Source organism: Pterocles gutturalis, unplaced genomic scaffold (genome assembly GCF_000699245.1).
Source record: "Pterocles gutturalis isolate BGI_N339 unplaced genomic scaffold, ASM69924v1 scaffold27484, whole genome shotgun sequence".
NCBI classification, from domain to species: Eukaryota; Metazoa; Chordata; class Aves; order Pterocliformes; family Pteroclidae; genus Pterocles; species Pterocles gutturalis.
Window position 1 is genome coordinate 7,898 of NW_010131472.1, and position 22,716 is coordinate 30,613.

Consider the following 22,716-nt stretch of genomic DNA (forward strand, 5'->3'; position numbering starts at 1 on the left):
CTCTTTCCATAAAAGATGGAAAATCCAGAGGAACAAAAATTACAGAACTTTGTGTCTGCTTACTTAAACTATTCTGGATCTCTTTTATGTTCAAGTGTAGTCCTGTGTAAATTAGAAAGAACTGTAAATGTCATTGAATAACCCCCTGAAACTGTAGCTAATTGTTCAATATGTAGCTTCTAGATCTCCTATGTCAGTGTATGGCAACAGGGCACATTCATTAGAGCCACACCTTGAAGCCGCAATATGTTTCTCAATGATTTCTAAAAAACTGTAAACCCACTGGTAATAATGTCTTGTGTAACATTGCTGCTGTTGTGGAGCTCAAGCAGCTTTAGAGTTCTTTTCAGCAAGGAGGCAATCAGTGCACCTTAGAGACAGATAAACAAGCAGCTATTTTGAATTTTCATACAGAATTTTCTCCTGAGGAGCTGATAGCAAAAGCAACGAGAACACTTTCCTCTAGCAAACTAAGACCATGGAGTTAAATGGATTGTATAATCTTACATATATGTAAATAAAATCTTTCGTTATCCATTGACGTATCCTGATTTTTCTAAATGGCTTTTTACTTTTCCTTTCTAGATATGGAATGAAAGGGCATTTAATAGCAAATATATTAAGGTATGTATTTTTTCTTATTTCTCTAAAGTTAAATGTTTGTGTTTGTTATCATATGCAAACAATTAGCTTTCCTGAATTTGTCTGAAGAAGGGGACCTTAATCCTGCAACTACTTCACTTACTGAACTTTGTTTCCTGTAGTTGCAGGCATGGAATGCTAACAGGACCAATCTCGAGATATTTTTGGGGGGGGGCTGGAAACTGTTATTTTGAACTTCACGTGTGGCAGTGCATGCTAAATGTTTAGAGCCTCTAAATTTTAATGCAAACTCCAGCTGATGCTACAGAAATTATACAAATTCATCATCTTTGTACTGGTTTGGATGTAGTTATAAGTCCAAGATCTAGAATGGCTTAAAATTCTGTAGCAAAGTTCCAGTGGATATAATGCTCTGAAATTATTGCTATAAAACTCCAGGTTCTTATTTTATGGAAAACATAATAAAGGTTCTCTGTTTTCAGCTGTGAAAAATTCAGTGCCTCCTGTTGTGAAGGAGTTGGAGGAACACAGTATTTCACATAACCAACCTTGGGATATCTCTAATATCTCTGCCTGCCCTGCTGACCCCCTGCCCTTCTTTGAAAACTCACTCTGTTATGTTGTATGGAAGTGGAATCTTAAGTACAAGCTTCTGCTTTGTTCATCTCCTTGTTGCTGCTTTGAGACTAAGAAGCAATAGCATTACATCTTCTTAAAAGCAAATAAGCAAGGGTTGGATCCCATCTGCTTAAAATTAGTAAATTAGTGGCTGTTAGAACTAGGTTTCAGATCAAACAGTTTGTGTACACTGGATGAGGTTAGTCACATCATTTGTCCATGGCAATTTCTTTTGTTATTTTGTTCAATGATTAGTTTTAGTAGAATGATACAGGAAATGGCGTACAACAGTTAAACTTGATATTGCAATAAGAGCAAAAAAGTATCTTTAAGTATCTTTCATGAGGCTGGCATATATAAAATTGTGACTAATCCTGAAAGCTGAGAATACTCTCCTATAAAATGTATCTTTTAAGAATTATATTTCCTAGAATGTAGAGTTAGATTAATACCATTATAGCTGTTTCCTGTGATTTGTGCAGTGCTTTGACTGAGGGAAGGTGGGAACCACTGTCAGAAACCTCTGTGCGGGTTGTGTACCTTTTAGAAAGAAAGAGGAATACTTTATATCCAGCTTTATGGGTTTCTTGTTAATGAATATGTTAATTAACCATCTATTTTAAACTGATTTACCAGGTCTACTGCCATCACAGTAGCTTAGTTTTCAAGTCTTACCACATCTTAGTCCAAATTCTGTTATGCATACTTCACAACTAATTTCATTAGAGGTATTTTCTAGACTCTCACTTTTGTTGGCTGCTAGGCCGTTAGTTCCTTTTGGACACAGAGGTTTTGCGCTGGAGTTTTCAAGTTACTTACAAAATCCCTTCCAGAGAAAACACATACACTGAAGTGTGACACAGCAGCATATCTTGCCATGTATGTCAAGGTGTCTTGTTTCTTTGGGCGTGTTAAGTAACAAAACTCTGGTGGGTGTGTAGATGCTTCAGATTTTGCTACTGAAGCTCTGTTTAAACTTGTTCCGTGAGTGTGGTTAGAATCCTCTAAAAAATCCTGTCCCAATTGTTCAGCACAAACTTTTAGTTCAGACTAACTTTTTTTAAAGCTAGGCAATGAGTTGATAGGGTGCTTTCTTTATTACAATAACCCCTCAGGAACTAGAAGTTTTCTGTTATATTTAACCTCAAGCAATGTGGGTTCCAGGCTTTTCTTTTTCAAAAAGAAAAGTGGTTCGCTAATCAGGTATAGGCTAATGGAGAAATCAGTAGGGATACTAGCAGTCTCCTAAAGGATAATCCTAATTATAGGTAAGTTACGCTGGTAGGGGACGAGGGGTAAGCTTGTGTGTGTGTGGACTTCAGGTAGAAATCTTTAGTTGTTCAGTACATCTGTTACAGAAGCAAAACCAGACAGAACTGAAAATACTTCTTTGTAGGCTGGAATAAAACAATGCAAGTAAGATGGAAGATAAATAGTGATTTGGGTTGTTTTTTTTTTTTTTTGAGCTGCAAGTTTTATTGCTTCACTGACTAGATGTTATGTTGCTTGGAATGCCTGTGAGACTCAACCCTTTGTAAAAAGAATCGTCAGAGAGAAAAGGCAGATCGTGCTATAAATAAAATAGTCATCATATTTCCATATATCACTGATTGGCTCTTTTTTAAAAAAAATGGGTTTTTTGGCTTTCTGTATGTCTTGGAAGAAATAGAAATGTTCTATTTTGTTCAGGCCTCTGTTATGTCACCTGGAGGCTTTCTCATCTCTTTGTCTTGGCACCCTAATGTGGGGTGAATGAATGTGGAGAACAAACTGTTAAGTGTAGGTGTGGCATTCTACTTGTTAGCTTTTTGAATGCTGTTGAGTAGGGACCAAGCTTTTGGCTTCTAGAGATAAATGTTTAGTTTAATATTTGATCTTACAATCACTGAAAAGTGTCAGCCTTCCCTCCACTGTACATTAATTGATATAAGGCTTTTTTGCCACCTGTTTGGCCATTCATTCTCTTACACTCTGCAGTGTCACATGGCATCTATTCTTTAATCAGCATGATAGTTCTGTTTGCAGTCCACCACTTCAAAAAAGGTTCATTTACTGAAGTATGCAGTTGCACACCAAACATTTTCTGTAGTGTCTGATGAATATATGACATAGATAAGCTCTTGGTTATCTTGCTAAATTTTTACTTGTAAGAAGTTATTTTAGTTACTTCATCCACTAAGGTGCTAGTTATGTTTCTTATTAAGCAGAAAAAATGAAAAAAGAAAAGATGATTCTATTGCTTATAAATTCTTATTCAAGAAGATCCTATTCTTCTAGTTATATATATTTTTCATCTTAAACTAACCCTAAAGTTTAAGGAGTATCTGTATATGAACATCAGTACTGGGATTAGGGGAACGCTTCTGCATATGTTATTATGGAGTGCACTTTGAGTGTCTACAGTTACGTGTCCTTTGTACTTATCTTTCAAGATGGGAGTTCTGCAACCTTTGTAGTAATCTTGTTCTTCTGAACTGGCTTTATGGTTAGGCAGTTTTTCCAAATGTCTAGCTAGCTAGAAAGCTTTAAATTGGAAGGACCTTACTGTGGGTATTTCTACCATTCCAAATTTTTCTTCTGGTAAACTTCATGCTTCAAAGGCTTCAAACAGCTGAACAGAGCTTTATTGCTACTTTTCTTCTTTGTAGTAAGTTTTTTGTCTTTTAGATCTAGGCTTTCATTGTCACTAACACTTGGACTATGCTTTGTGTCCTTATTTGACTACACATAAAAATAGAAATGCTCCCTATTCTCCTTCATGTTGCTGGGGGGCTATTACAAGAGATTATTTAAGAATCCATACCTACTGATCTTCAAATGGTTGGAAAAATCTTTCTTATGCATACAGTGCATAGTACATCATAGCTTTATATATAAGATTGAAAAAATGTTTTAGGCTGTGGACTGATGTCCTTTTTCAGGTGCAACTGTATGTGGAAGCTGGTGAAAATACTTTTTTGTTTTCAATTGAGTATTCAGATAAAACATGCTTGTATAATACCACTCCTATCTAAGCCTGGTTCATTCTTAACTGTTAGACCTGGGTATATTTTGCCTGGGTATATTTTGTCTAAGAAGTTCTACAGACAGATGTCAGAGGTTTATTGTCTTTGACAGTGAAATACTAAGGAGAAGCTGGAAAGATAAATAGGAATTCTCTTCCACTGGCATGTTTGAATTCAAAGTTGACTGCCCTCGGTTTTATTGTAAATATGCAAGTCCAGTTTTATGCATTACGTTCCAGAAAGTTAGTGAGACATATGAGAGCCAAGTGGTTGAGAGTGTCCAAGTGGAGTATATGTATGCACTTGGGGTGTCAAAAGTAATCTAAGTGATGAGAAGGCCATTTTTGTGTAATGCCTATCTGAATATCATAGATAACCCTTCGGTGTTAAAAATATTTATCATTAACTTTATCTTAGTTGTCATTATGCCTCTCCTTTGAGAAGAAAGAGCTTTTCTTATCCATCTTGGTCTGAAGACAAATGCTTCCACTGACTCTTCCTACAGTTCTAAAATTGTTTTCCATCTTAAATTTTCATGTTGCCTGGTTGATGAAGGCTGTACTTTAAGTGGTGTTATCTGTTACTAAGGTGCTTCGACAATCTTTGGACAGACTGGGTCTAAGGAACATTGGCATCATCGCTGCAGATGGAGATTGGAATGTTTCAAAGGAGATGATAGTTGATCCCTATCTAAATGATGCTGTTGAGGTAGTCGGGTAAGTGTGGGAGAAGGGAGGAGTTTTACATGTTGCTTATTGCTTAATTTCTGTAAGTAAGTCTTCATCTAAATTTTGAGAAGTCATACATTCTTATTTCTTACTTCCTAGCCATGCCCAGTTTTGACATCATCATGTACCGTGTTGACTGATTACTCTTTCCTGTCTTCCTCTCTTCTTTCAGTTTAGTACAGGTGTAAGGTGACCTTACCACTATCCATCTTTTCGTTCAAGTGTTAGTTAGGAGCTATGTTCTAGGCTTCTTGTCTTAGCACCAGTGAATGACAGGAGACTGTAGCTCATCTGCACATGCATCTTCAAAGACAGAAAAACCTTAGGACTGAATTCTTGGTCTGCAATTAGTTTTAATTTCAGGTGAACTTGAACTTTCACACTGGAATTTATCACCATGAGACTTTCCATGGTTGCAGCATTGCCTGTTACTTGTCCTTTGCTTAAGATTTTTCTCATCATGTCCTGAAGCTAGGAGTTTCTGTTTGTTGCTTATATCTGATAACAGATAGTATTAGACACGCACACACAGACAGTGAAGTAGAAGTAAAAACAAGCATCCAAAGTTTGTTTTTAAACTCATACAACCATCTCAATTTTAGCAGCAAGGAATGTCCCCTATTATAGTTCTAGCAAATGGCAACTTGATTGCTTGCCTGCCTGCACTCTTGCTTCATAATACACTTTCTTACTACCTTGCTTCTGTCAGCTGGCTTTATACTTATTCTTCTGCTTTTGCTTTCTTGGTAATATCTTTTCTCAAAACTACAAATAAGTTTTTAAAAACTGTAACGTGTTCCCAGTCAAAATGACTTGTGACTGCATAAATTGTTCACTTATGTTACATTCGTTAACTTGCGTACCTCTGTTAACCTTACTGTGATAAGAACATGCTTGTGGTCACTAGTGTACCATTTATCCTCATCTCTGTGTAAGAGGGTGTGATATGCTCGTAATTGTTTAAACTAATGCATGGTTCAAAGGTTATAGCAAGTCAGTTAAGCAGGGATTTTATAAAGAAGCTGCCTTCATATGTGTTGAGCTTGTAAACTCTGATCACCTGGACGTGGCTGCCTGAGAAATACCAATTATAATGCCAGCATTGAGTAATTCACTTGGCTTAAAACCTTACTGCTTTCTTACATTAGGCAAGACTTGCACCTTAGCCAGCTAGAGTACATTAGGAAATGTTTTAGTTATGATTTCCATGCCAGTGAAACTTGTGGAATGAATGCACTGTGTATGGTTCTTATTTATTTAAGAGCTTGACAGAATCAAGGCTAGGAGTACCTGGTCTTATTTGCATGCAGCCTTTGGGACCATGGATGTGTTTTAGTTGTCCCTTAATATGAAAATTGTTTTTGTCAGAGGATTTTCTTGAATGTAATACAGATTTTTCCCCAACTCCCTCACCCCCGCTGATCACAAAAAAAGAAGAGTTAGAAGGATATGTCCTGTGCAGTAGTGTTATCTATGAAGAAGTTAAGGTTAGTACAAAATGAGAACACCATGTTTCTCAGCCAATGCTGACTTTAAGGCACCAACTACAGAACAGAGTTCTTGCTGACCTAGAAAAAGATATTATTTAGGTGTCTGTCCTTCAGATGCTCAGATTCAGACAGTTGCTAAAAGTACACTGTATCTGTATGTCTCTTAGATAACTGTGTCTACTTGTTTGCAAAATCTGCTGGTCAATCTGTTTTCCTAAATAGTCTTAAATTATTTTCTCAGAAATCCTTTCCTGTACATTGTTCTGTAATCTCTTTTCAAGTATAACCATCTCTGTGACTTTTTATTAGTTCTTATATTTTGTAATGGAAACCTGGGATTAAATTTATATTTATTTATTTAGAAATTATCCAGGTAATTGAAATTATTTCTTTGGCATTCATCCACAAAAAGTAACTGACCTTTCCCTTTCTTTGTGTTTCCTCTCATTTTCTTTTTTCCTTTTCTTTCTTTATTGCATCAGGTAATTTCTACCTTGATAGACTAAATTTGCAGTCTGAAGCATATCTGAGGTAGATCTAAGGTAAAGTTTCTATGTCTGCTTTTTCCTATCCATATTTTCTGGCTGCTGGCTTCTGATTTGAAAGACGGAGGACTTCATATCTTCTCATTAGAATGAAGGCTACCAAGCTGTTATCATTCAGTGTGTTTCAATTTCATTGCTAGAAGGAGTGGTCTTCCTGGACGTATTGTTTGCCATCATTTCGTACCAATGAGTTGCAGTACTTGCCATTGAAAACAGGAATTTTGTTAGAAAAATAAAAGAGAAAAGCTTTTATCTGCTACTAAATCAAATTACCTACCTGGTGTTCATAAAGTGCTTGAAAAAGAAAAAAAAAAAGTAATATAATTATCTCGAGTCTTAAACTGTGTTATATTATGCTTCCTTATTTTGTTTGCAAGACCATCTTCACTACTGTTCTCATATGTTATTTTGGTGAGTGGTATTTCTTTATTCATATAGTATGTATTCATATTAGTTTTCTCACAGGTTGTATTACGGCTCAGTATGACATCTGTGTTAAACATGGATTTTGTTTGCTGGGTTTAACAAAGCCTATACAGCCCATAGCTCTACTTGGCAAGTCCTTTCTTAAAGACCCATATGCAAGTACACCATTAGACTTGAATATATTCAATTATTTTTTTTTTCTGACATTTATTTAGAAGTAGACAAATTTCAACTGTTTTTCCATAGTTCTCAGTTACTTGAGTTATCTTTGACTTGTAAATCCATATTAGTGGACCGTAATTGTGTGTTGGGTGGTGCAAAACAATATGCTTTTGTCACTTTTTATCTACCAGACAGAAAAATTTGATTTTTATTTCTAGTTCATGTAGCATGAGTCTTTTCTAATACAATGATCAAATAGCAGAAACAATTGCTGCCATTTCAATTTCTTTTTTTCCTGTCTCATGGTGTCTGTCATTTAAAAAAAAAATAATTAAAAAGTTATGGTCTTAATGAACAAAGAAGATGGGTGACGTGTTTAAGAGGTATTTGTCAATGAATATGGCTTTTATGTAAGGGGTTGTTGATCTGTTGATTTTCATAGTTAATATAGTTGCAACTTTAGAGGAACCAGTAGAGTTATGATCTAGGAATGCTTTCTCAGTTCAATAGCAAAAACAAGTTCTGTTCACTGTTACTTTCTCTCTCTGAGGTAGAAAACATTTGCTGTAAGAGAGAAAGATGAATTGACTCGTCTAAGACTATGCTAAGCTGGTGGAAGGATAAAGATTAATTATAGAAAATACTGTCTTCTGGATTTATTTTATGATTTTGGACCATGCTGCTTTTGCCATCATTTTAAACAGGATTTTTGTATTACATAGTTCAAAGCGCAAGCCAGAAACTTAATTTTGGATTTATGTAACTGATCTTAAGCCGTAATATTTGTTTCAATTTAAAACAGTAGATTTCACTGGTAGAACAGCCTTGTCTTTTTTTTTTTTTTTTAAATATCTTATTTCTAGGGATGTTATCTGTAATTAGGTAGAATTATTGATTAACCTGGTTTTCACAGGACCTCTGGAGGTCATCTATTTGAACCCCCGTGCATCAAGCAGGTGCAATTAGATCATGGTGCTGAGGCTTGTTCAGCTTTAGTATCTTTGCAACCCCTTTGGACGACTTACTCCACGTGTTTCAGCATACTCATGCTCTTTTTTCTCCTTTTTTTTTTTTTTTCTTTTAAGTTCTTATACTTAACTGAATTTTTCATCAGTCCACAGCCTGTACTGTTGCAAGGGGTTATTCTGTCCCAGGTTTTATGACTTTGTCTTTGCGTCTGAACTTGATGAGGTTCCTGTCAGCCTGTTTAGTCCATTCTGTTAGTTCCCTCTAAATAACAGCCCTCCTTTTCAGCATATAGCTGTTGTTGTGGGTTAACCCTGATAGGGAGCTCAGCCCCACGCAGCCGCTTGTTCATTCCCCCTCAATGGGATGGGGAGAGAATCAGAAGGGTGAAAGTGAGAAAACTCATGTGTTGAGATAAAGACAGTTTAATAGGGAAAGCAAAAGCTGTGTGTGCAAGCAAAGCAAGATGTGAACTTCCTGAGTTTTATTAGACATTAAACAGTATTGGAACTAATATCACTAGGACTTCACTAGCAATCTGCACCCTGGTTGGACTTTTCTATCCACCTTGATGGGAGGCATTGCTAAAGTCAAGGTATATGACATCCACATGGGTGGATCTTGTAGAAGGCGATCATGTTTGTCAGGCATGATTTGCCATTCCCAGTCAAGTTCCTATCCTTCTTGTGTTTGGAAATGGCTTCCAGGAAGACTTACCTGGAGACTGAGGCTAGATTGATGGGCATGTAGTTTGTCAGATCCTCCTTCCTGAAGATGGACATTGAAACTTCCTCTGGTCAGTGGGAATCTCCCCAGTCACTAAATACTTTAGCCTTTTTATGTGTGTTAAGTTTGCAGACCAAACACTGCCTTATTCTAATGCAAGATGTAACAGGAAAATACAATGCACGACTAATACTAACGTGTTCAGAAAAAGGTCTTCAGTCTTTGGGGCAGGAAATCTTGATGTTTGAGGCTACTGTCAGACTGCACATAAGCTAGTTCAGATTCTGATCTGTGGAAAAAAAAAAATCTTGCAGTGCTGTTTCCTGCAGGTAGTGGTCCCTGTTAGAGATTACATGTGATAGAAATCTCGCAGTGCTGTTTCCTGCAGGTAGTGGTCCCTGTTAGAGAAGATTGCATGTGGTAGAAATATACAGAATGATTTGAAGTTAGTTAGGCATTTGATTTTACCTGAATTTACAAGTACAGCAAATGCTGTTTAGGCGACCTCTGAACTTCAAGAATCTGCATTGTTAGACTCATGCTTATGTGACATTTTAGATTTGTTTCATTGACTTTCGACACCTTAAAATGTCTCTAGGAAAGTGTAGAGTGTTTGCAATTTTAAAACTTGAAATAAAACACAGTTGAGCAATTAGGTGTGTATGTGTCTGGCGTTTTTCTTGTTTCTTGTGTTGGTTGCGTTTAGGAAGAGTGTCATTTGTGTTGTTTTAAACGGAAATACTTGATTAGCAGGGACAATAGGGGGAATCACTTCCTTAATTAAATGTTTAGTGTGCTTTCTCAAGGTTTATAAGTTATAGTTCAGTTGTCCTTGCCATTTATGTGGTCCCTGTAGCCTAACCCTCAGCATTGTAACATCTAAGTGACTGATCTGCAGAGTATCTTGTATGAAATGTGATATGCTTTAACTTTATCTGCAGTTTGTTTGTATAAGAAAATAAGAACCAAATGTTTTTCATTTTTCCTTTTGTCTTGTACTTTGGGGTTTGACATGGTAGAGGAAGAAGGTGTCCTTCTTTGAAGGCACATTGTGCTTGACAATCTATTACATTTTGTTTGGTGTAACAGTTGTTGTACAAGTTGTAAAAACAAGAATTGGAACATTATTTGTTTTTTTGAAATATGTTCAAATAGTGCTGAGGAAGATGCTGCCTTTCCCAGTATAAATTTTTGACAATTTGGAAAACACTTTTTAATTTGTCCCTTCTCTCTGTTCTTTGCTCTCCTTTTTTTTTCCAAAGCTGTTGAGATACACATTGGATAAGCATGGTCTGCACCAGGTGAGGATCATAGCCAGCGATAGACTGTGGGAGCCCATTTCCTTTGTCTTGCTGCTTGACTCTGAGCTCCATGGAGTGGTCGATGTGATTGGGTAGGGGGTTCTCTCTTTCTTTCTTGGTGGTTTGTTCATAGTTTGTCTTCATCTTGCTTATTTATAACTAGCACAGCCAAAGCTTTACCTCTCTGTACTCTTACCTGCACTGAAAGGATTGATACTATAATCTTTCTTACTAAGCCACATCAAATCATGTTGGCTGTTGTCCTGGTGACAGCCTCAACCCTTCAACTGAATTGTGAGTCTCCTACCGTGTGGAAGGTTCCTCTTAGCTGTGGTTTCACTTTTGAGGAATTAAAGGTTTTTTTGGACAACCCTTTTTATTCTGAGGGTTGTTTTGGTTCCTGTATTTGGTATTAAAAAGTGCTTTAGCTTTACAGCTTTGCATACAGCCTTGTATTACTGACTAACTGATCTGTTACAGAAATGGGTGTGATCCAAAAATGAGCTGGGGCTGCGATTCTTCTTATAGTTACAGTAGTGTCTTGATTCTTAATTCCCATTTTGTTTTGGTGGGAAGGCTGTGTTTGGAAAGCATGCAACCAGATGACTTGTTTTTGTAGTTCTGGGTTTCATCATATAATGCTAATATTTTGCGAAAGTAGTAGACTAAATTTAAGGTTGATTACTGACTTGTCTGCTGAATGGAAATGTGTGTAAGACTTGCTCATTAACTTTTCTTTTTATAGTAGCTCTAAAGTTTAATTATTAGGTTCCATAAACTTGCCTGACCCAATCACATGCTTCAAATGTGGCTGTTCCTTGCTTCAACTTGAGTCTTTTGCATTCATCTTTATATATCTGACTGATCGGAGGTGTAGAAATGAAGGCTCTGCCTCCAAATACAGATAGGCGGTCAGGTCCACTCCCCTCCAAATCAATCTCTCCCCCCATTCTGAACAACAAAAAGTATCCTGACAGTTTTTTGCAAGTGGAGTCTTGGATCATGTGTGGATAGCAAGTGAAGGCACTTCTGAACTCACTCCGACCAGATGCAAATCCACTGTAGTTACCATGATCCCAGTGTAGTAAGCATGCTTCCTTTCTGTTTTTTTTTTGTCAGCTACAAGTATGCACCCAGTGTCAGTTCCTGAAGCTCAGCTGATTTTACTCTATCTCAGTAAGCTGTAGTTGATTAACTCTTTGCAACTGTGTTACATCCCTACTCTGATTCAGTCTTAACAGGGAGATGAAATATTCTTGTGTAATGGATAATCAGTTGGGTACCGGACATTTAGTGGTGCAGATCTCTTCAGGGTATCTTTAACAAAAAAAAAAAAAATAAAAAAAAAATTGTTGTCTTTCTTTTTTTATTTGAAACTATAAAAAGTATTTCAGATAGCCAGGATTTTGTATGAATGTACATAAAATCAATTTTGGACCTGGTAACATAATTTGTGATCTGTGAGGTCTCTCATCAGACAAGCTGGATGGGATTAATTAAAACTGCTACTTTTGGTTTATTTTGCACTATTTGCATCCAGGTTTCATCTGCAAGATATTGTAATGGCTAGAAGTTAGAGGGATCCCTGAAGGCACACTGTAAAACTGTTAATAGATTGTCATAGAAGGAGTCAGAGTTAGTTATGCCCTTCGCTCATGGAAGGAGCGGCAGCAATATATTTTATTTCTATTAAAAAGTGAGTTAACAAAGTTCAAAGGTTAATGCAACAGTGATTTAATAGGATTTGATGGCAAGGTACACTTGATCATTTACTGCATAGAGGACAGGGTCAGACCAAACTGTCAGGGAGACCCTCCCATTGAGCAACGAGGTTCAGAAAAGACTGCCTTGCTCTCTAGACTCCTTCTCAGAGAGGAGCCTAGGTGCAGCTGGATCCAATCCTAGTCTCAGACTTGGTCGACAGTTTATGTCTAAGGGATTATATATGTGCAATCAGTCCTTTACATCACTTAGCTAAGATTTCATATTTTAGCATGCTGTTAATCACCTACCGAGAATCTGTTGCGGCAAGGAATCTCTCAGCCTCGAGGAGTAACCTTGAGAGGCGTCCCTACTCAAGGGGAGATCCTGGTGTGCAGCCCAAAGTCACAAAAGCTTTTTATAACGTGATATTTCCAAACAGCTTTTCAGAGCTGTTGTGATTGCATCAATTTTACCAGTGAAATTAAATATAATGAGTTATAAGCAAATATTACTCCTACTTGGAACACATTTAAATGACGTTGTAGCTCTTGACAACAATGTTTTTCAAGGATGGGCTTGCAAATTCCACAGTTACTCATAGGAGTATTTTAGATGTGCTAATTGTTTGTAACACAGTTAAAGCAGTTAGATTTTTGCATGCTATGCAGTTAAGAGACCAAGCTACTCTGACTCTGTGTTGAAAATTCTTCCCCCCCGCCTTAACTGAAAGAAAATAGGAAGTGTTTAGAAAGTGTCACTGAGTTTAGGAGTAACAACTTTCATTTTCTCCTAATATGGATTTGGTATGCCATTAGGTGATAACTCAGTCTTTTTGGTTAGAAGCATCAGTGTTCCTAACCAGGTCTGTTCTATATCCAGCCGAATTTTTGTCTAAACACCTAAGTGTCTCAGAAAACCAAATGTTTTAAAGAAATTTATTAGACTTAATTATGACCAAGTTAACAACCTAAGAAACACAAAGTGATGCTGTGACATTACTGTGTGATGGAATTGTGATGTGGTGACTGTAGTAGTGGGAATTCAAACTGTCCCATGTCCCTCCCAGGCCTGTGTGCTGATACAGAATGAGAAATAGGAAAGACAGTGGTCTTAGCTGACAATTTCTGTTTTCTAGAGGTGTTTTTGAGAGCTAGATTTTGAGGTTTTCATAGGTAGTGCTTTTCTGCAAAGCTTCATTGTAGTGATGGTATTATATAGGCTGATCTTTTTAAAGATTTCTTTAATTTCTACAGCCTTGTACTGCTGCGTGAGAGAAAAATGGTAGAAAACCCTGCTATTTTATCTTGATTTTCCCCTTCCTTCCCTTCGGGCTATTGCTATATGCGGGGGGGAAAAAAAAAACAAACAAAAAACCCAAACTACAAACACAAAGTTTTTTGGTTTCTGACTAAATTATCCAAATGAAGTCACTGTGGGTAATTGTGTGAAGCAGCATTTGCAATCCACAAGTAGAACAGCTTTTCTTAACTAATGTTGCTTTCTTAATATATCTGATTTAGTTTAGCTGCCCTACACAAGCAACTGTGGATTTTTTACCCATTGGGGTGATATTCCTTCATAATTTACTGTATAAAACACACTTAAACTCGTAATAGTTAATATTTTAAAAATACTGTGTTACTTACTGCTCTAACAGCTAGAGGCCCTGATGATGAACCAGCCGTCTGCTGGTTCCAGAGAGACTGAAAGAAGGGGGAAACAATGAAAATATTTTTTTAGTAAATGACAGGGGTCGGAAGAATGCAAACCATGCCAGTAATAGCTGTTGGTAAACTCTTCTCTTGAAGTGGTAAGAGGTTTAAAGTTATGTGTCACTTCTGTTGTAATTCTGTTCATGCTATTCTTTTCATTACCTTTTCTCCACCAAGATCCATTCTTTTCCTGCTTTCATGATATACATCACTTTTTCCTTTGAAATGGTCTTCTGCTATAGTGTGCCTGATTATCTCTGCTCTTTTGAGCGGAGAATCCAAAATCCCACTGCTTCTGCTGAAGCATCACATCTATAGGAATGATGCATAAACTCTACTCTGGTTAATCTTTTCAGGCAGCAAGAGAGCTAGGCATTTAAGCGTAGGCATCTTACGTTTTTTGCTGAAACATTAATCAGGATACTCGGGTGTCTCCAAATGGTAGTGGTCCTTGAGTGGACCAATTATTTCCTGAGAGCAATTATAGTATAGGTGCTCCTTTGTAGGAGTTTTACAGTGAATTAAAAAGATTGTTTTCACTACTGAAGGAGCAGAGCATGCTGTTCTGGATAGAGCTAATCTCCTGTCCTTTGCTGCACACTTTGTGTTAGTTGTTGAGGCTGTAGAGTGCCACAAGGCCTCTAAAAGAGGGCTCTAGTGTTTCCTTTACATGTAAATCACATAGAGTTCAACAGATCTAGCACATACTGGATTTTTGTGCATTTGGGTTGGTCTTTTTAAAGTATACACTGTGCTGTTAAAAGTGGATTTTTTTAAAAAGATTGTGTACTTATTTTTAAAAAACAAGTCAGTTTTCATATGGAGTAGGAGTTATGCACTCCTTAGTCATGACCTACTTTTTAAGGACTAATCTAGATATTAATGAAAGTAAAACAAACTTCCTTGGTTTACAGCAGTGTAAGTGAAAAGCAAATACAGAATATATTTTGTTCATTAGCAGTAATAGAAATTGTGTCAAAAAGCAGAGAAAAATGATTCATTTCTCAGCTGGTGGTGAGGCTGTTTTGCCTGATTGCATACCAGTTGGACAAAATGAGCATGTTGTAAGTGTGGGCTTTTAAGTGGAGCAAAGCTGTCAATAAGAATACACTGAAGGAGTCTGCCTCTAGAACCTGTTTGTTCTCCCTGTAACTTTAATCCTGTTTATCATCCCTATTTTTCCAATTTATTCTCATAGCTTTAATGTCCTTGCGCTTAATTATTTCTTTTCCCTCTTTTGCAAATAAAGGTAATTCTTTGTTTTAGTGCAGGAAATTAGACCTCTTTTGTTCCTGTATAATCTTATGTAAAGCTCTCTTTAACACACCTTGCTTTATTTTTTTTAGTTCCTTCTTTTTGTAAAGTACAGCTTGTATTTGTCAGGGATGTTGACTCAATATTTAAGAAACAGTTCTTCAGGATATGGAGTGTAGGAAGACAAATTATTCCTTATTTGCTTTGTCTTTGCAAGCTGCACACTTTATGCCATTACAAAAATCTTTGCATGGTATTAAGGTAACACTTGTGTTTCCAAGCCAAAGGGGAAATATACAGTAATCTGTACAGCAGAGAAGGATGTAGCTAAAATCTCTACTGTCTGTTATATTATCATTGGTGAAGCTATGTATGAAAAATTACAACACTGGGAAATGGCCCATTGTCCAGAAGGGGGAAAATAATGAAAAAAACAGTCAGCCTAGAAAAACTGGTATTTCTTTTGTCCTGTCACAAATTTATCACTTTGTCAAGTTTCAGGCTAATAGTATAACAAATTTTTATGCCTTCCTTTCCAGTGCAGATAGCTTCATTTCAGTGTGAGTATTTAGTGTGTTCAATTAGTGTGCTACGTGAGGGGAAAATCATGACCCTGTTTTCTGCAAGTGACTTGAAAGGCTTTATTCCAGACTAATTTGGCACAGCGAATCAGTGTTGTTATCGAGTATAATCAGTAGTCTTAATTTGGGAGAAAGCATCTCTCCTCATACTAAGGAAGACCTTGGAAAGAAATTTGCTTTCATTATATATGTCAACTATTTTCAGTTTACACCTCTGTAACTTTTATGGTCCAACTACCATGCCTTTTTGAAACATGAGTTTATTAAAAAGTTGTGCAAGGTCGTGTTTAGGTCCTAAGACATTCATGCAGTTAAGGTCTTAGAATAATGCCTAGTACTGTATCTTACTTTTGATTTTGTAATTATTTACAATTTTGTTTAAGATAGCACAAGGTAGCATGTATTTTCTCTATTTAGCACATTACAGTTATGAAAATCTTCAAGCTCAATTTCAGGATACAGCTTTGCTTTAGCAAGCTGCAGAAATTGCATGATATATTTAAAGCTAGGTTTACTTATGTGCTGGCATGTATCAGAAGAAATAATCTTCTGCAAATACAATAAGCTATTGAATATTATATCTGTCTTGTTCCATTTCCTTTTTCTTCTATTCTGTTAGTCTTATTCCAAGGAAAGTTTGCTTTTCATTTTCAGTTTGGAGGAGGCAAATTGTTGCTGCTGTTTGTACTTCCAAGTTCTGATTTTTCTTTTTGTGGTAACTATTCTTTCTTCTTAAAATATTGTGCAGGGCTCACTATCCCGGAACAAAAACAGTGCCGAATGCCTTATTAACTCAGAAGAAACTGTGGTCTTCAGAAGATTACAGTACTTTCAATGATGAAGTAGGTGCAGGCTGCTGGGCTCGGATCCTGAACCAAAACTACGTGAATGGAAACATGACCTCGTAAGTGTTGTGTGCTGTTGCTTGCTTTCACAGCTTCATATATGGGAATTGTTTCGAGTGCTACATAACACATCCATCTGCAGTGGTAAGATAGTAGGTAAGCTGAAACTCTCTCCACTGTCAGTCTGAATTAAAATATAGTAAGGTATGAAGTCTACTGTCCCTTCCTATTCCTGGAATAGAAGTACCACAAGTTTTAATATATATCCTCAGTTACTGTTCCTTGGTATCCAATGGCTTATGCAGCCGAGTTCAGATGCCTTTGAGACTGATGATATTTGTTGAAAAGAGAATGTTCTTAAGCAGAACTAACAACATGAAAACCATTGGAAGAAAAGAACAGTCAATTTATCTGTATTTTTCTTAGGGTCTTTATCAGGTTGTCTTCAGTTAAAAGTAGTAGGTACAGATGTCATTATCTAGTTTTTCCATACCATTTCTTTCTCAGAGTCCATTCTAAAGCTTGTTGTAGTCTTTTGATGTTTACTGTTTCCTGCACTTTTTTTTTTTTTTCCCAAGCTGAAATGTGGAAGAAAGCTGTTCTGTTTATTGGGAAGTTACATAACTTGCAGTTTTAGAAGAGAAGACAGTTTGATGTTTCCAGTGTTAACAATTACTAATCTGAAAGAAAAAAGAATTCTTATTAAAGGAAATGTAGGCACCAAGATGTAAGCAAAATTGTTCAAAGCTTTTAGTTTTTGTGTAACTTCGTTTTGGAACAGTGAAGTGTTTTGTCTGAAATGCTTGAAATGGAGCACAGCACAAAGCACTTGGATGCTTGTAAAGGGAAGTTTATTGAGTCACCTGGTTTCTATGAATCTGTCTCCTCCTCTGCAAGCTGAAATTTTCTAAGAAATTAATATTTCCTATATGAATTCCTGACCATTGTTGTCTCTTGGCTCTCATGCTTTAATAACTTTGAGATCTATCTTTTCCCACATTTTTCTTCTTTTTTACAAGGCCTTTGTGATTATATGTCCCATTTGTTTAGCAACCTGACAGCCAGACCCCTGTGCATTGTGTTTAGAAATTATTGTGGGATAGTTCCAAGTCCATATATCCAATATTGAAGTTATCTTGGCTTTTATATTGAAAACAGAGTCTTCCTGATGAAAGGTGGCTTATCTTTCTGCTAAGCTTGTTTCCTTTGAACTTGAGTACCCTACATTCCTTTTCTAATCTTGAAACTTGGCAGAACAAGTTTAATGTGAGCAAGTTCTTGAGTTTACAACTCAAGAGTTTATTTTATGAGCAACTTTTGTAGTGTTTCAGGATCTCTTCTGAAATGCATATATAGTGTGCTAAATCTATGGCAATGACTACAGAATATGAGACCTTTATGCTCGTCTGTATGCAGTAGCGGAACAGCATGCCAGCTTTTGCTTCCTATGTAACTGCTTTATTAAGCTGTACGTCTATACTTACAGTGCACAGGTCTTAAGTTTAAAGTCCTAGCAAAAGATTTTCAGTGAAGACCAAATCAAAAAACCGTGTCAGTGTCCTGCCAACTTCATGAAATGGCACAACTCCTGGAGGATGGCTGGTTGGTGTTATCTGCTCATTACTTATATGGATAAAGGAAGGATTATTTTTTTTTTTTAGTGGTACTTAACCACTCCTCCAAGCCCTTGCCCTCCCAAAATAAAGAATCACCACCAGCATCGACCAAACAAAAAAAACCCAAACCCAAAACACCCCCCCAAAAAGCTGTAAAACTTTATAGCTTTAATTTTTTCCCCTTCGAAATGGGAAGAAAAATAAGGATGAATAGAGTCTTTAACACTCAGTACACGTTTTCTTTAATGTGCAACTTTTTATGGTGATATAGCCAGAGAATGTATCATCAGTTTTGTACGAAGTTCTCAACACTGGAAGTCTCCTGTATTTTTTTTTTTCTTTCTCCTTTAGCTGATTTTTTTTTTCCTTAAACTTCATTGTATGCTGGAGAAGAAAGTAAATTCTTGGTCTAAATTAATCTAATACTGTCCATATGAATGGAGTAAACAAACCTGTTTTTCTTCCAGAACCATTGCATGGAACTTGGTGGCTAGTTATTATGAAGAGTTGCCCTTTGGTCGATGTGGCTTAATGACAGCACAACAGCCGTGGAGTGGCCACTACAAAGTAGAAGCTCCTATCTGGATTACAGGTAAAAAGTTTGTAGGTAAAAGTTTGGTGATCTAACACAGAGCATAACTGTATTTTCCAAGGCCTTTATTTAGTGGTTTTTATATGTATTATTTTTTGTACCAAATTATATTAGTTTTGTGGAAAGTTTTGTGAATACTTTGAAAAAAGAAGAAAACCCCCCCCCATAAGAAGCAGAAAGATCTAGTAGCAAAGGAAATATTAATACTTGACCATTAGATACAGTGGAAATTAATGACCTACTGCCTGTTATAGCTGTTACTATTAAGTATTTTGATATGAAGTGCTCATGAAGGTTAGTGTACTTCCCTAGTTCTTTCCACTTTTTTTTTTTTTTTTTTTAATCCATAAGTAGACATTTGATACCTGTCCATTTGAGAAAATAGAACAAGGAGCCTCTGTATTCTTGTCATGCTTGAGATTCTTGGCTTGTGTAAGTCAGCATTTCCTTGTGCTTGGGGAAAGTGGAATACGTTCACATAGTGTCTATGGACACGTGGATTCACTGGCTACTTGTAGTCCTGTAATATTTTCCTGTCTTTGTCATGGTTCAGTAGAGCAGGGAGCATATGCAATGTCATAAAGAAGGAACAAGGCAAACGCTTGCATTTTTATTCTTCTGCTAGTTACCTGTATATGTAAAAGCATTAACAAAAAGGCCATACAAGAATTCAGAACAACTGAGCAGTTGTTTCTTTTTCCATGCTGCTCAGGATTTTCATAATCTAGGTCATATTCTGCTTTGGTACTCTCGCATGCCAAAACCCGTTCTTATTTAGTTATGCCTCATGGAGATGCCCATCTAGGCTTTCTCTGCCTCACTTTTTGACTTTATTTAAAAAAAAAACCCAAACAAAAAAGGAGAGATTTAGGGAATTCTAAACCATGATGAATATTCATATTGAATGTACATGATTGACTTATATAGTACTGTAATAGCTTTTTCTTTGTGACTAAATAGTGGCTATGATTTTAACTGTTTTGTCTGCCGCAGAGATGATTTTTTTTATAATTGTGCCTTAGTATAATTCTTTAATCTTTCTTCTTGTGTAGGTAGAAATTCTTTTGGAAATTCCATTACTTTCTTCCCAAAATCAAATTTTTGTTGTGTAAGAATGTACAAGTGAGAAATCTACTTCAGACTACAAACGGTATTATTTTTTATTAAGACTTAATTTTTTTCTTCTGATTTTTTTTGTTCTGTTTTGTCTCAGCACACACAACACAATTTACTCAGCCAGGCTGGTCATACTTGCAAGTGGATGGACACTTAGAAGGAGGTGGAAGTTTTGTAGCTCTGACAGATGGCCTAGGAAACCTTACCATCATCATTGAAACTATGGTATGTGCATCAGCAATTCCAATGAACTAGAAAAGATAAAGAAAATGTTTTGTTATGAAGAACCTGTTTTGATTTATGTAGTTCAGTGTCTGTGAATATGTTCTTTGATGGTTGTAGCTTTCTTAGTGAGACCTGTAGAGATCCCCTTTTCTATCTAAACTTTGAATACCTAGTTGAATCTTCCTGGAGACCAATGTATATGTCATCTTAATATCATAAATTAGCTTTTATTTGATGACACACTCTGGGAGGAAATTAAATCATATTTTTTTAAGCAGTATTAAAAATAAAATTATTATGCTAGAATAATTGCAGTTCTCATTAAGATAACAGTGAAATAAATAGTTACAAATTGATGATATGTTGCTTTTTTAAATTTAGTTTATGCTGTATGATTTTCATGAACATCCCATGTGATACATTCCAGTAATGTATGTTCCTTCTGTTGCATTTATTTTTTTCTTCAGACTCATAATCACTCTCAATGTATCAGGCCTCCACTACCTCATTTCAGTGTGACACCTCAGAGAGCAACTTTCTACCTCAAAGGGTCGTTTGTAAGTAGATCTTGAATACATTTTATCAATCTTGTAAAATCTTTGTTATCCATAATCAAATACATGCAAAACAAGATCACAGGTTAGCAAGAAATTGGAGTTCTTTACCTCCAGTACTAGAGGCTGTTACACATGTGTGGTGAGTTAACCTTGGCTGGGTGCCAGGTGCCCACCAGGCCCCTCTATCACTCCCTCTTCAGCAAACAAAAGGTAAACAAAGATGTTATTCTCTACTTCCCCTCAGTAAGCGATGTCTGGCCACTTCCCAGGAAGGTAGAGCTTCAGGATGTGCAGCAGCTGCTCCTGGAGACAAACACAGTAACAAATGCCCCCCTCCTCCTCCCTGCCCTTGGCTTTTATGGCTGAGCTGATGTCACATGGTCTGGAACAGCCAATCCGGGTCAGCTGTCCCAGCTCCGCCCCCTCCCAAGATGTGTTACCAACACCCTGCTGGCTGCCAGTGCAGCACTCAGCACTGGGAGGGTGTTGTGGGGATACTGACTCCATCTCAGACAGACCCCATACAACACGTAGCAAAGTTTTAAGGCAAAATTTTAAGCATTCTGGTTCTGCTTTTACCGTGAGTTGTAATGTCGGAACTGAATTTGTAGAACTGCTACATCTGTATATTCAAGGTGAAATTCCCAAGAACAAAAATTTAATTGGGTTTTTCTTTAGGATTCATTCCAAGGAATAATTTCCAAGGGTGCTCTGACATGCTGACATAGTTTGACCTACCAGCATGGCCATGACCTTTCTAGTTATTAGCTCTTTTCCAGGGGAGCAACTACAGTTGATTGTATACTGTAGGTTATGTTGTTCCATCGTACGATCAGATATTCTGAGAATCTCCCAGTTCTGTGTGTTTGGTTTTTTTTAATCTTGCTAAGATGAATTTCCATCTGAAATGTGAGCAATACTTTCACAATGTAAACTGCAGAGAATTTTTGTTAGTTGTTTTGAATTATTTCTTCTCAGAAGCTGAAAGTGTTTACTTATTTGGAATTTTATTTTTGGTGGCACTAGTTTCATTTATGAGGAGATAGTTTGGATGATACTTTTGCCAATAAAATAGTTTCCTTAGAAAAAGTACTTGAGCGTCACTTTTGTCATACAGCTCCATTTGAGGGAAGTATCAGACTGCTTATCCAAACCAAACTCTAGGTTGCTTGCTTTGTTGTTCATCTGAGTAACTAAAAAAAAATTGTAGGAGTTGTGTATGATTAAAATCTAGAACTAAGGTAGTTGATATGCCATAGTATCTCAGAAGTTTGGAGGTCTGTAAGCGAAGTACTTTGCTCAAAAATGAATATCAAAGAACCAAAGGTCTCATTAAAGCAAAATTAGCAGGAGATTATTTCAGCCTAGTTGCTCCTAGGCAGACAGCTTGTATCAAAGGGAGACCATTGTTGATACAGAGAAGCTGAAGATTGTGATTGCAATGCTGTCTGTCTTTATAAGCAGCATTGCTGCCTGTTAGGACAATGGCTTATGGATGTATAGTCAATAAAAAGATAAACCATATGTAATGGCTAGCTGAACAGAGTCGTGGCCTCTAATGTGATCAACAGCTCTAAAATAGCAAAAATTAGATACCCATAGAGGACTGAGATTTATCAAGGTCAATATTCAAGTTGGGGGTTTTGGGGTTTTTTTTGAATTTTATATTGTGTTTCATTATAGTATATGGTGGAAACCCTTCAAGTGTGGCATTCTAGGCTTGGTTTTGAATCTGGAAACTCTAGCCTTTTCCAGCAACTCAATCCTGTAAAGGTAAGTTGATCCGTTTTAATTAGAGTTTCTCTGCAATTTCAGGTGTTTCTTCTCCCCTTTGCTGGAACTCCTGGACTTTCATGCCTAAACTGCATAATTAGGGCATGTTTTATTAGCTCCATTTGACTACAATATTACTAGCTATATACAAGCTTACCTGGAGGTAATAAA

The 22,716-nt window shown here is 36.7% G+C and overlaps 1 protein-coding gene across 1 annotated transcript in view; it reads left to right on the forward strand.

Annotated features, from left to right (window-relative positions):
* Window positions 1-22,716, forward strand: part of GALC (galactosylceramidase) — a gene marked incomplete at its 5' end in the record, with an annotated part of 36,273 nt that overhangs the window by 7,283 nt on the left and 6,274 nt on the right. Inside the window, 7 exons of the mRNA XM_010080629.1 lie at window positions 586-624; window positions 4,815-4,942; window positions 16,570-16,725; window positions 18,750-18,874; window positions 20,088-20,215; window positions 20,683-20,772; window positions 22,456-22,545. Of these exons, the coding sequence (XP_010078931.1) occupies window positions 586-624; window positions 4,815-4,942; window positions 16,570-16,725; window positions 18,750-18,874; window positions 20,088-20,215; window positions 20,683-20,772; window positions 22,456-22,545 (756 nt within the window). The remainder of the gene's footprint in view (window positions 1-585; window positions 625-4,814; window positions 4,943-16,569; window positions 16,726-18,749; window positions 18,875-20,087; window positions 20,216-20,682; window positions 20,773-22,455; window positions 22,546-22,716) is intronic.